The 15,077-nt window shown below is 39.7% G+C and overlaps 1 protein-coding gene across 1 annotated transcript; it reads left to right on the top strand.

The window, feature by feature from the left end:
- Positions 428-2,554, top strand: LOC18793167 (succinate dehydrogenase subunit 5, mitochondrial). Its single transcript, XM_007223720.2, has 4 exons — positions 428-710; positions 985-1,298; positions 1,394-1,579; positions 2,092-2,554. The coding sequence occupies exons 1-4, from the start codon at positions 536-538 to the stop codon at positions 2,146-2,148; spliced, it is 732 nt and encodes a 243-aa protein (XP_007223782.1). The 5' UTR covers positions 428-535; the 3' UTR covers positions 2,149-2,554.

Here is a 15,077-nt window from a genome sequence, read left to right as displayed (position 1 = left end):
CCGGGAAAGAACGCAGGAGCATTGGATTACCAATTGTAATGTGATATTCACATCCTTCTCTATTAGTAAACACATGTGAACTTGTAAATCAAAATAATTCAAATACAAGAACCACATTATTATAAAAACACATAACCAAAAGTAAAAAGTAAAATCCTATTCTGACTTTTGTTTTTGTCATCATGCACTCCAAGTTCGATTCCCTCTCCGCGTCGTTAATAGAAAAGATGCAAATAGTTTGGTCCGAACGGGCCAAACGCGATTCGGGTTGTCTGCCACCCATCAAAGCCATTTTTTGAGGATGTTGGCCAATCATTTACCGCTTCTTGTCATTAACCTTGAAATGAAACCCAATCTTCATAGGCCCAACCCAATCTAACCCAAAAGCCCAAAAGTGATTTCCACCTACGACGCTAACCGGCGTTGTCAAAGGTGTCACCTTTAGCATTTCACTGAATCAACTTCCCATTCTACGACCCGTCTCTCCTCTCCAGTTCTTCCCTGCCCACTGTTTTTGTGGTAAAAGTCCGTAATAATGGAGAAAATGGTAGCTCTGAGATCGCTGTATCGCTCACTCTCCTCCAGATCTTATCGAGTAGCAGCCCTCAACCAGCAGCTGCTATGTCACTCCCAACCTCACCACCACAACGCTGGCGCTGCTCGAACCCTCTTCAGTTTCTCATCCCCCATGGTCAAGGACCTCTTTTCTGGTACTCCCTCTTATCCATTCGACCTCAATTTCTTTTTCCAAATACATATGTTTCTTTTTCTTCATACAAGCAGAAGCGTACTTTTGAAATTCAGATAGATTTAATGTAAAATTGAAATGGGTTATTATTTGAATCTCATTATCAGCACCATAAATGCATATTTGAATCCGTTTGATATAAAAATATTTGGGTTTTGTGTCATATTGAAGTGGGTGCTTGGCACAATTTGTTTTTTGTTGTTTAAATCCCATGTTGGCATGTTGCAAATCCGCAGATGATTGCAGGTCCCCTCTTTCAACCGGTTTGGGAAGTAGGCGATTTTATAGTGATGATTTGAGTCACATGCCTCCCATTAAAGACCCTGAGCTGCTCAATGTTTTCAAAGATTTGATGGCTGCAAGTTGGGATAAGCTACCTGATAGTGTTGTCCATGATGCAAAGGCTGCAGTTTCCAAGAATACCGATGACCAGACTGGCAAGGAGTCTGTCACTAATGTCTTCCGTGCAGCCGAAGCTGTTGAGGAGTTCGGTGGGATGATTACAACATTGAAGATGGAACTCGATGACAGCATTGGTTTGAGTGGAGAGGTATTATAATTTGGTTGCTTAGGTAGGGACTTTGCAGTTTCAATTTCATTTGTCTCTGCAATTATTTTGATATCATGTTTTAAAATTGTCTGTAGAATGTTAAGCCCTTGTCAGATGAGTACGTGAATGCACTAAAGACAATTTACAACCGCTATACTGCCTATTTGGATGCATTTGGGCCTGAGGAGACTTATTTGCGGAAGAAGGTAGAGACAGAGTTGGGAACCAAGTTGATATACTTGAAGATGAGATGCAGTGGCATAGGCTCTGAGTGGGGAAGGGTATTAATATTAACCTTGGACATGCTTACTTTACATTATAGCTAGATGCGATTCTTCATGGATAATGATAATTTTTCTAATTCATGATATTACCCCATGAGAAAAGCCATAACAAGTCATCAGTGCAGTTCACATTTGGTACTTTTCTTATCTGTATAAGCAGCATTCAATTCAAGCAATTTTATCCTCATCATTTGGCCCACTTAGGAGTTAGGAGAAAACAAGATCAAATTTGACCTGTGTGAGGCTATTTATTTGAAGTCTAGTGACAATATTCAGCCCTTGTTTTCTATCTCTCTCGCCACATGTTTTTATTTTTTATATGTAATGGGAACTGGAAAGGGGCTGTCAGTATATAGGATGCTTTAGCCTCTCTAGCTTTTCATTTATGCATTTGTGGCACATGGTTTGTTATTATCCTGCAGTGTCCTAATGCACATTGACATGTGGTCTGTGAATGAATGCAAATCTATTTGCTTACTTGCTCATGTGGTCTTGTATCCTGATTGCAGATCACTGTTCTCGGAACTTCTGGACTTTCCGGGTCATATGTTGAGCAAAGAGCTTAGCCTCAGAATTTCAGAGAATGTTGATGTAATTGGAAGCTTTCTGGTTTTTAGAATCATGTTTGTTGGATATTTGGAAATAGGCCAATCAGCCTTCCCTGGAAAACCTCGATGTGTAGGTTCTGCTGCCAGTTAATAAGAGAGTGCCTTTCTTGATCAATTAATGGAATAATGTAGCATCTTCTTGCCTTTGTGATAACATATAATGTTGTAAGTTCTGTTCCTTTCTGTAGTTTCAGTTTGATATGTTTCATTTGCTTCTGTTGAGTTGACAATACATGGAGCCCTTGTCCACAGGATGCTACAATCATGTTTTGATCAAATGTTAATATCATCTTGATTATATTACTGGGGGGAAATCTAGCAGTCTTCAATCAAATGTTGTAATTAAATGCTTGATTTCCAGCCACAGGAATTCCTTTATGTAAAGGGGTTTTACAATCATGTTTTGATCAAATGTTAATATCATCTTGATTATATTACTGGGGGGAAATCTAGCAGTCTTCAATCAAATGTTGTAATTAAATGCTTGATTTCCAGCCACAGGAATTCCTTTATGTAAAGGGGTTTTACTGATTCATATAACAAATTATGTCAAATGATTCCTACAACAGAGTTGCAACCAATGTTATTGCTTCTCTTTTAAAGTTTGAAATTCGAGACACACTTGAAAATGTTGTCTAATGTTGAAGCCGGACTCAATGAGGGTCCATTTCTTTCTAAGCCCAAGTCGTATTTAGCCACTCCATATCTCGAAAACAAGGTGTAATGTATTTTTTCTTAAGTACAAGCATAGTCTAAATTACATATGAGGGGGTTACTCACGAGTCACATACACACAACTAAGATGTCATGGGGTTCGAACTTGAGACCTCTGATATGCAAGTTTAGGCCATTTTCCAATGAATTAGACCCCATTGACAAGTGTAATGTTTTCGAAAAGACTATTTTTTTACGCAAAGGCAATAGTGTTCAAAAAGACTATTAATGTGTCAACATCATCCTCTTATTTATGTCATATGAAGATTATGTTGGGCTATTTGTTATCGATATAACAGAATACTAATACGAGATGAAAATTAACGTATATTTACCATTTCTTTGTCCTTTTTGTAGGATGTTGTTATACGTATCCTAAAATTAACTAAGTACAACATATGATCAAAGTATACCCTAATATTTAAATGAAAATATAAAATTAACTAAGTATACTCTATTTAACTACCAAAAAATACCCATAGTACACCCTAATACACTCTTATCACACAACACAAAAATCATTCCACCTTTCATAGCCTTTAGTTTCTCAGTCCAAGCGATCGATTTAACTGTGAATTTGTAATTATTAGAGTAGGTCTTGCTGGTGTAAATAAAATGAATGGGTGGCTGGTAATGGTGGTGGTATTGATTGCTGAGCTGATTCTGATGAAACAAGAGTAGGCTTCTGTTGACTGACTACTTGGTGGCATGTGTATATACCTGGAAAAGTTTAGGTAGTTGGGGAATCTTGGGGAGCTGTACAAAAGAAAGATGGTGAAGTTTAGATGGATGGTTTGCAGCACTTTAAACATGGAAGTAGTACAAAGCTGTGCACAGAGATCTTGACTGTTGCAGTTATGCTTTTGGTTGCAATGGAAAATAGTTTCCTCTTTGGGTTATGGAATTAGTTAATTGAATGGTCATCTCTTTCCAATCAATACTTGTTTTGCCAGTTTCTGCCTTTTAATTTCCATCTTTAACAGGTTTGCTTGGAAATTCTTCCTATTGTGATGTGATAAAACCACATTGTAAATGCATCTGGTTCTGCTCCCCAAAAAAAATGGCGATCAAAGATGTCTGTGAGGGTAACATTGTAAATTTGTATCAAATGGAAGAAATTTCGGTTGATTCAAATATGTTTCCAGTTTTGGGTCATTCCTGTTTAGTTTCAAAATCGAGACTTCTTCGAGCCAAATTGAAAGATTTCGGTGAAAAAAACAAATAAAATTGGAAAAAGCTCCATAAATATGAGGAGGAGCTTACATTTGATTAGTGTTGAATATGGTGAGTATGGTATACTTATTAAAATTACATTCATTTTACAATTCAATATATCTTTTTTTAATTATTTTATATTAGGATAAATTATTAATTCAATAAATAGTTAGTAATAAAATGTAATTTTAGAATTCGTTTAATATCACATTTTTATACGTAGCTACTCCCCATTATATCAATAAGAAGAAAGAGAGAAATGTAATATTACAATCATTTTATACTAAGTCAACAAACTCTTTCGTTGAACTTTTTGTGGGAATGAGAGGTTTGATCAAGTCCAAGGATTGTGATTTGTGAGACTTGGTTGTCAAGTTTGAAAGAAATAAATTTATATGTGGTTTGCATAAACCGTGTTAACCATGTGTTTTAGTTACAAAATGGTTAAGTCATCATGTGCAGCTCATGTGCTCTCTGTTAAGCTCATGTGCTCTCTGTTAAGTTTGTTAGTGAGAGAGCTGTATTTGTTAAGTTTGTTAGCGTAATATTAGGAAGTGTGCACTGTACTAAAGCTGAGCTTTTATCATTTTTCATTATCAATCTAATCAGAACAAGGCTCTCTTCCTTCTTGTTTTCTCTCTTCCTTCTTCTCCTGAAATCCCTAAATCTCATTCTCTTCTTTTGTTAAGATGGTATCAGAGCGGGTTGCCCACGTGTGAAAGCCCAACGGCCACACGTGCTCCACGTCACCCAAAATGTGTTGTCCACGTGTTAGGCTTGAAAATTCGCCACACGTGCGGGGGCGTGTGAGAATGTGAAGGTAAAGAGTCCCACATTGGAAAGTTGAGAAACCTAATAAGGGCTTATAAGGAGTTGGGTTACTCCCCTCATTGCCAATTGGTTTTGGGGTGGAACCTCAACTTCCTTCAAACCGGACAATTAAAAAAATTTAGATGGCAGATGACCTGAGTGGAATATTGGCTTTGTATGAAAAACCCATTATTAATAAATTACAATTATTCCAAGCTAAATAAATAAATAAATTACTCATTTTCTTATTTTATTGTTTAAAAGAATAAATCAATAGTATGTAAAAAATTCATTTTAGCACCATTCACTACTACATTTTACACATTGCGCGACGAAGGAAAAAACGTCGCGCAAAGTCTCATTTAGTCGCCCCAATTTCAGCGCGACAAAAAAGTCGTTGCGCATATTCCGTCGCGCGAAGATCGTGAAGAAAGCCTTTGCGCGACGAGGTATAACTCTTTGTCGCGCAAAAGTGTGCGACGGGTAAACCATCGTTGCACCAACGGTGTGGAGACGAAACAACTGTTCGTCGCAAAAGTATTTGCGCGACGATCAAGTATACGGCGCACGTATATTTGCGCGACGACGGGAATTGCGCGACGAAATATTATTCGTCGCGCAAAATGTGTTCGCGAGACGTATATGTTCGTCGCAGAACAATTCGCGCGATGAGAAAGTTTTCGTCGCACATATAAATGAGCGACGAACAATTATGTCGTCGCGCAAAAAGTTTTGCGCGACGAAACATTTCGTCGCGCATGAATTAAAAGTGATAAAAAAATTTGATTTTTTATTTTTTTTGTTACATGTTGGTTTGCGCGACGAAATATTTTCCGTCGCGCAAAAATAATGTTACAATTTTTTTTTTTAAATTTATATTTTTGATTTTTTATTTTAAATAAAATTGGTTTCTTTTTATTGATTAAACAATGAAATTGCAATAAAAATAAATTAGAATAAAATTTTGTTATAAAATAAAATAAATGTATTACAAATAAAATAAATACACTAATCAAATAATGAATCAAAATCAACCGAGTCGTCGCCAGTATGCGGCTCGGAGGGCGGGGCGTTCACCGGGGCAGTGGTCTGGTGGGGATGCCCGGGATGGACGGGCTCAGAGGTCGGCGCATCAAAATGCGGGACTGGAATGCCAGACTGTGCGAGGGACTGCAGAATGACCGACATCTGGCTCTGAAGAGTGGCCACCTGTGCTGTCAAAGCAGTGACCTGACTGTTTGACTGCGCCGATGAACGAGGTCGAGGTTCCCTCCGCCGGGCATTCCCCATCCCTCGACAATATGTCCCCGGCCTCCTCCCGAGAGTCTGATCCAACGTCTCCGTCAAGAACTGAAATCCAGCATCCTGTGGAGGAGCCACAGACTCGATCGGAGTCTCGGGAGGAAGCTGGGAGGAGGACTCCTGAAGAACAAGCTGGCTCCTCTCCACCATCGTCGTCTGTTGAACATAACATAAAACATAAATTAAAACATGCATATAAATTGAATGCGTAACATAAGAATTAAAATTAAATAATACTTACATGAAGGGACTCGGCCAACTCATTCCCGGGTCGAACATAAACGTCACCAAAGACGTCGATCTCTGGGAACTTGGACCCCTCCTAAATTGAACAAGAGAAGAAAAATATTAGTATGAAAAAAATAAATTAATAAAAATGACATTAAAAATGAAATAAAAATTTTGTGATTATTACCCGACGCCGTGCATCCATCCTATACGAAAAGGGTCTGGAGCCGGAATGGTGGAGAAGGGTCTTCTTCTTCCTATTACCCTTATTCACTTGGGCTTTATTCTGTTATACAAAAAATGAAATGTATTAGTTTAAATATAAAAAATTAAATAATAATGAAATAAAAAAATAAAATAAACATTAATAAGTAATAAGTAATAATTAAACAAATATAATTAAAAAAATACCGCAAATTCGGGCGCTTGAAAATGAGCGCAGAGCCACTCCCAACTATCCTCCCGCCCCTCAAGCTCCTTCGGGCAACCCTCCTGAAGAGCGACTTGCGGATCATCATAGGCCTGAAAATGGTGGTGCAAGTCGCTCTTCCACTGCTTGTACCTCTCAGCGAAGAGTCTGTTGACGTACGTCAACGACTCTTCGTCGAGATCCTCCAAGTTATAGTTCGTCTGCAATCAATTAATTAGATACGTTAAGTAATAGAAATATACACAATTTTAAAGAAAAATAATGAAAATGTAAGGTACATACCGACAACTGGCCGCGAACCTCCGCCTGGATCTCGTCAGGCATGACCCTCCAAGACTTCCATTGCATCGGGCAATGGGTCCGCACGACGTGGCCAATGTCGTGGGCCAAGGAGCTATGCAACTCCGCCGTCGGTGCAGCCCGATGTCGCTCGTCGTATCCGATGTTGATACGACTGTTGGTCACCCGGGTGACCTTCGCCGTCTTCAACTGCCAAAACGGCCCTCGGGTGTTCCTCTTGGCTGCAAAGAAAGATGACATGAATGTTAAATAAATAACAAAGTTAACAATCAAATACACACACACACACACACACACACACACACAAAACAAGAAATAAAAAATAAAATTAACTGGAGAAAAAGGAAAGCTATACCTGGCTGTGACCCCGACGCATCAGTGGATGTGGTCTCGGTGGTGCTGCCGGGCCGATGACGCCGCCTGGCACTAACAGGCTGCGCCACTGATGACGCGGATGAGGCAGGCCCCTGGGACCTCGCAGGTGCAACTGCCAAAGTGGTCCATCAGTGCCGGCGCAGTGGCAGCAGATGCTGGAGCAGTGGCAGCAGATGTCGGCTGAGTCGGGGGGGCCGTACTCTGCGTGGTCGTCACCGCCCTACGATGTGTAATCAGGTCTGACATCTGCACATTTTCATTAATACACATACAAATTAATAAAATATACGAATATTTGAAAACACATACAATTTCATTCACATTATTGACCTAGGGTTTGCGAGTTCGGAGTATCCGGGACTCCGATCCACGATCCGTCGAATCGTAGACGATCCAAGAAATACAAGGTACAACATACGTGAGTTTGAGTTCGATCCAACGGTCCGAACATAACAACCCCGGAAATCGCACAATAGGCAAAATCTATTCGAGGCACAAACGGTAACCAAATTCTAATCCGAAAACACCTATGCGCTCGTGACAACTACAGGAATGCACTAGGACCGAAATTGGGTTGCTACAGGAACCCACGCGCCTCCCCACGCGCCTCCCCACGCGCCGGCAGCGCGCGGGTGTCCAAAGCGATACCAATCGCCGGAAAATGCCAAAAACTAAGGGGCAAGGTTCCTATCCTAGGTTCAAAACATCAATTGGAGCCACTTTTGTTCTCGGACATACCCCGAAAAATGGCCGGAAGTGGCCGGAATTGAAAAGCAAAATCCGGCCGAAACTTAGGGTTTCAAATTAAGTGCCCTAGTGCAACAAATTCAGAAATCCTACCCAACCATCAGCTAAAGCATTAAAAATATGATAGAAACCATATCTCAGGTGTCGGAATTGGTCGCCGGAGGAGGGAGAACACGGCGGAGCCGATTCGGTGAAAACCGAAGAAATCGCAGCGGCTGGCTTGACGGCGACGGCGGGGGAGCTCCGGGGTACCACCAACGTCGCGGGCGCGGTCCAAATCCACCGGGGTAGGAGGCTGAGCTGACGGCGGGGAGAGAGACGGCGGGGAGGAATTTCAGAAGTCTGGGGAAGAAGGAGGCCATCGCGTGGTTTCTGAAATTTTATTCGTTTTTGCGCGACGAAGGAAAAGAAACGTCGCGCAAGAAGTTTTAAATGGCTATTGCGCGACGAATAAAAATTAAGTTCGTCGCGCAAAGTCATTGATCCGCCAAAATTTGGTAAAAGTGTCGTTTTTGCGCGACGAATAAAAGTGAGTGTTCGTCGCGCAATGTTGGCAGTCCGCCAAAATTTGGGATTTAGGGTTTAGCGGGCGAATTTTTATTCGTCGCGCAATGATGGCGGCGCCAAAATTTGGGATTTAGGGTTTAGCGGGCGAATTTTTATTCTTGCGCGACGCAAGAACCTATGTTTCGTCGCGCAATGTTGCGGATAGCCTGAATTTGGTACTAGGGTTTGCGCGACGCTTACAAGAGCGTCGCGCAAAACCTCGCAAAAAAAATGACATGATGTCTGTCCAATGAGACAGGGCTGGCTGAGATTGCGCGACGTACTACTAGCGTCGCGCAAACGCTCAAAAATGTCAAACTGAATGATATTGCGCGACGACGGGGAAAGGTTTCGTCGCACAATACCTCGCAAGAAAATTTCCGCTAAGTGTCCAGGGAGGAAGACAGGCAAATGTGAAATGTGAAATATTGGCTGATATGGCGCGACGAAGGGAACTGATGCGTCGCGCAAGACCTTGCAAAAAAATTTCCACTAAGTGTCCAAGGAGGGACAGAGTAAAATGTCAAAGTTATGGCTGGTATGGCGCGACGAACTGACTTGTATTCGTCGCGCAAACCCTTTACCCTAAACCCTAAACCCTAAACCCTAAACCCTAAACCCTAAACCGCAGAAACCCTCAACCCGAAACTAGTTTTCATGATCCAACCGGCAAACTTGTTTTTTTACACTTCGAGATCGTATATGCCAAAAATCGACAAAAACAAACTTTAAGAGATCGAGTAACATGACGAAACTTATCGACGGTTGTAAATGAAAAGTCATGATTTAACGGTTATTTTAGCTCTGATTTGTATAATTTTTTGCAGCTACTTTTCTTTACCCTATTTGAATACAATTAGTGAATTTGATCTTCAATTTCAGATGTTTACACTAGGGTGATATGACATAAGGTGATGTTATATTTAACGAACGTATAAGTAAACTATTTATTGTTTGTGAATATATGGTTGATATGGCAAACGGATTCTACAAAAGTAGTTTCAGCAATCCAGCCGTCAAACTCGTTTATTTGTACTTCGAGATCTTACACCCCAAAAATCGAAAAAATAAAACATTCAGAGATCAAGTAACGGGACAAAACTTGTGAACGGTTATCGCGCAAAACTGATGATTTAACGGTTATTTTAACTCTGATTTTGATGAATTTTTACACCTACACTCCATGACCCTATATGAATACAATACTCCAACTCGATCGTCAATTTCAAATATATATGTGTATATGTAATATATGTTATAAAATGATATATATTTGCGCGACGAACATAGTTTTATCGTCGCGCAAACTTTTGCGCGTGACGGAAGACACTTTGTCGCGCAATGTTTTAACTTCACGCGACTAGTGTATTTTGGGACGCGCAAACTTTGCACGACGAGGGTTTCTTCGTCGCGCAAAAATAGCACGACGAGTTCCACTTCGTCGCGCAAGGGTTTTCTGTTTTGCAAAATGTTTATTGTCAATAGTTTTCAAACTCTATATAAAAATGTTTATTGATCAATGTTTTATTGTATCATTTTCATTTTATAACAAATGTTTATAACTAAATTTATTTGAATAAAGTGTCAGTTTTCCACATATATAAGGTTTGGATATTTGTACTATATATATTCAAACATTTGTATTACACAAAGTCTGTACAGTAACATAATAAAATTACATCAAATTTAATTATTCATCATCTGAACTATAATAACTTTCGTTATCGTCGCTAGCATCACTTTCGGTCTCCCAATCCTCCTCCTCCTCGTCTTCTATAATTACATCATCTTCGCTGCTCATGCCCACTGCAACATCGAATCTTGGAAGATCCCCGAGGTCAATTGTAATTGACTGAATCGGTATTTCGATTGAAGACACTCCTTGAATTTGAAACGGTTCTTGTATAACATGTGTATCTCGAAGTGTTTCCGCATCATTTTCCATTGATGATTCTAAACGTTGGTCAGCCACATTGTCAACGTCGTTGTCAGTTAGGTCTAGTTATGGTATAGCATACACGTTCCTATGATCCATCTTCTGAACAACTTTCCAACTGTTGCCGGCTTTAGGGTCATCTAGATACACAATTTGTGTTGCCATGTTCGCCAAAATGTAAGGGTCGTCATCATACCAAGTTCTGTTAATGTTCACAGATAGTAAGCCATGGTCGATTTTAACACTTCCCGGCCTATTTGGGTTGCTATCAAACCATCGACACTTAAACATGATCACTTGGTATCGATCTTTGTAAAGCAATTGAACGACATTTGTGAGTTTGCCATAGAAATCAATGTTCGTACTTTCGCCTCCACCTGGGACATGGACACCGCTGTTTTGCGTACACAACTTATCATCTCGTGCAGCCCCCAAAAATTTAACGCCGTTAATATAACAACCCGAAAACAATTCAGCGCGAATCGGGCCGAAGGCCAAGTTATATAACTCATCACTGTAAGTGGGGGAATTCGATGATTTCAACTTATTCACCTAATATAATAGAAAATCATTCACATGTTAGTCTGATAAAATTAAATACTACAATTTATATTTGTCAAATACAAAACACTTATAACTTACAGATTCCAAAAACCATTGTGGAAATAATTCACGTTGTTTCTGGGCAACTAAATGTGATGGATATTCTCGCTTCATCATCTCTTCATGCTCATCTAAGTATGCCATTATCTCATCACAATTGTTCAGTACGAACCAATGCGCTACTTCCATGTCATTTCTAGAAAACGACTCCCCTCGTCCAGGATCTCCAAAGGGCCGTGCGCTTTGGGCAAAAACAGAAAGTTTTTCCTTTCTCATACCTCCGTCGTTATTACGCTGAGGACGATCGAAAGCCGTCTCCACATCTTTTAAATACATTCCACAGAAAGTAAGCGACTCATATTGAACCCAAGCCTCTATAATTGATCCTTCGGGCTTCGCCCTGTTGCGTACACTTTTTTTCAACTCTCCGAGAAGCCTGTCAAAATAAAAAGATATGATACAAATTAGCAAGCCTGTGATAATGATGCATACACAAACGAAAATGATTATATACCTTTCTATTGGATACATCCAGCGATAGTTGACAGGACCAGCAAGCAATGCCTCTTCTGGCAAGTGAACCATCACGTGCATCATACTTGTGAAGAAAGCTGGAGGAAATATCATCTCAAACTTGCATAGGACTTGGACAATGTCATGGCGCAACTGAAACATGTCCGTCCTTCGCAATGTTTTTGCCGTCAGTTGGGAAAAAAATCTGGATAACAAGATGATTGGCTTCACCACATCTTCCGGCAGTAGGTGTCGAATACCCACAGGAAGTAGGCGTTGCATAAACACATGGCAGTCATGGCTCTTAAGTCCAGTAAATTTACCCCCATCGACATTCACGCAACGTGCGATATTAGAAGCATACCCATCGGGAAATTTGACAGATGATACAAACTTTAGAAACTCTTTTTTGTCATTCGGTTTCATAGAGAAGAATGCAAGATCCCTTCTAGCTTTATCACTGTCCCTATTCATCCATAAACCCCTTCGTATGCCCATTCTTTCCAAATCAAGACGAGCTTTGATCGTATCCTTCGTCTTTCCCTCGATATCTAGAATCGTGCCCACCAATGTGTCGAATACATTTTTCTCAACATGCATCACATCTAGATTGTGCCTCAATTTCAGTTTCGACCAATATGGGAGCTCAAAAAACATAGGCTTCTGCGTCCAGTTCAAATGTGTAGAAGGTCTGGTCCGACTAACTGTTTTCCCGAACGGAGCAAAATCCAAACGATTCAGCTGTTCCAAGATCTCATCACCGGACCATTCTCTAGGTCTGAGGCGACGCTCTGTGTTCCCGTCGAACTCTTTATCTTTTTCTCGCCACTCGTGGTCCCATGGCAACCATCTCCGATGACCAAGGTAACAAACTTTTCCCGCGTGCCAACCAGAAGTTACATCTTCCTTGCATACAGGACATGCCATATAACCCTTTGTGCTCCACCCAGAAACCATTGCATATGCTGGAAAATCATTCACAGTCCACATAACTGCTGCTCGCAAAGTGAACATCCTCCCAGTTGATTTATCGTACGTGCGAACACCGTTTGTCCATAAATCCTTCAGCTCATCAACCAGAGGCCTTAAGTACACATCAATTGACCTGCCATGATCCTCAGTTATCAAAACAGTCATCATCATGTATTCTTTTTTCATGCATTTCCAAGGCGGCAAATTATATGGGAATGCGAAAATCGGCCAAGTGCTGTGGTGTTGGTTTAGAACCCCATACGGATTGAATCCGTCAGTGGCAAGTCCCAATCTAACATTTCGGGGATCAGCAGCAAACTCGGGGAACGTTCGATCGAACTCTTTCCATGCCTCCCCATCTGCAGGATGCCGCATCACATCATCGTCTACCCGTTTTTCCTTATCCCTCGTTTTCTTACGCGACGGTACAATTTTTCGTCGCGCTAAGTTGTCTTTTGAGACGACAACTTTCGTCGCGCAAATGTTTTACCCGCAAAAAAAAAAGGGGCCACTTTTCTGTCCATCTTTACTCGACGAATCTTTCATTCGTCGCGCAATATTGGCATGCGCGACGAGTTTTGTCGTCGCGCAAGATTTTAGCGCCAACAAAAAAAACCGGGTTTTTTCTATTTCCTTTGCGCGACGAAATTAACATAGGTCGCGCATACAATAGTGTTGTTTGCGCGACGAAAACCTCTTCGTCGCGCAAACTTTCGTCGCGCAAATAGTAAATCGTACTAGTGATTGACCCACCTAAGTCATCAGCCATATATTTTGAGTTTGATAGTCTGATGTTGATCTGATCTGATGCAAAATGCCGACTGTAACTTTATGTATGTGATTCGATGCTTCACAAAAAAATACGTAAAATGATTAATTAGTTTAAAGAGTCTCCTTCAATGCTAGAACCAATAGAACATATGATCAAAGTCAATTGTATATATCAATTGAAAATGTACAGAAATTGTCATTTAACTTTTGTCTTTTAAGGTAGACTTGCATGTTAGCCATGTATTTGAGGTCACGTGTTCGAATTCCTTTTCTTAATATCGCTTGTTTTATGATTAATTAGTATTAGAATTAGAAGAGAGTATCAGAAGCTGCTGCTGCCACGTCTGCTAAAACTTTTCATCCTTTATAAAATGACATTCTTCGGAAAACAAATTTGCATCTAATTTGTTTGCTTCCCAAGTATAATGATGATGTCACATGCCCACAAGAAAAATATACAATAACACTAATAGTACAATAATAATATTTTTCTTATAGTCATCGATCATATTATTTTATTAGTCCCTAAATTTATACCCAATTTGTATTTGAGTATCTTAATTTCCAAAATGATTTTTGTGGTCCTTCAACTTCACTTTTGTTAGAACAAATAGTCCTGTTGTTAACTTTTTCTGTTAAATGCGTGGGCAAAATGGTATTTTTATATTAAAACCGAAAAAATGAATAAAAAATTATATCTTTAAAATAACAATAAAAGAAAATCAAATAAAAAACCAACAAAAGAAAAAAAGAAAAATTAAGTTTGGGGGGAGTAGAAATCGGGATAGAGGGGGAGAGAGAGAATTTAATTTTAATTTTCTAGTTTTTAAATTTTTTATTCATATTTTAATCAATTTTGATACAAAAATACCATTTTGCCCTTGCATTTAACATAAAAGTTAATAAAATTAACGGCAGGACCATTTGTCCTAACGAAACTGAAGTTGAAGGACCACGGGAACCATTTTAGAAATTAAGGTACTCAAATGCAAATCGAGTCTAAGTTCAGAGACTAATAAAACGATTAACCCTATATTTTGATTTCTTTGGCACTATGTTTTTTCTCTGACCTTTCATTGAAAAAAAAATTTAGTGTAATTAAGGTAAACTCACAAGGCTCCGATTGGTTCATGGGAAAGGAGGCTTTGGATGGGAAATTAATATTTGATAAGTTCATGCATGAGAAATCGTTGCATTGCACATGAGAAAGTGAAGCCTTCCTCACCCCTTGAGTTTTGTTTTCCTCCTTATGGGAAAGTTTGGGGAAACTGAGCCAACATTAAATACACATTTTTCATGACCATATTGTCTCATTAACAATTTAGAATTACAATATAACATTAAATGCATTTTTTTTTTAATTTGATTTCGTATGGGTATAATTGAAAAATTAAACAAACTTTATTTTACATTCCTACACAAACC

Source organism: Prunus persica, chromosome G1 (assembly GCF_000346465.2).
Source record: "Prunus persica cultivar Lovell chromosome G1, Prunus_persica_NCBIv2, whole genome shotgun sequence".
In the NCBI taxonomy this organism is placed as follows: domain Eukaryota; kingdom Viridiplantae; phylum Streptophyta; class Magnoliopsida; order Rosales; family Rosaceae; genus Prunus; species Prunus persica.
The sequence above is the reverse complement of the archived record's forward strand: the minus strand, read 5'-3'. Positions and strand labels throughout refer to the sequence as shown.

Bases quoted from the DNA above. Each gene is read 5' to 3' on its own strand.
- LOC18793167 (XM_007223720.2), top strand. From the start codon at position 536: ATGGAGAAAATGGTAGCTCTGAGATCGCTGTATCGCTCACTCTCCTCC. The intron at 711-984 runs GTACTCCCTCTT...GCAAATCCGCAG, and splicing joins GGTCAAGGACCTCTTTTCTG to ATGATTGCAGGTCCCCTCTT. The intron at 1,299-1,393 runs GTATTATAATTT...AATTGTCTGTAG, and splicing joins GCATTGGTTTGAGTGGAGAG to AATGTTAAGCCCTTGTCAGA.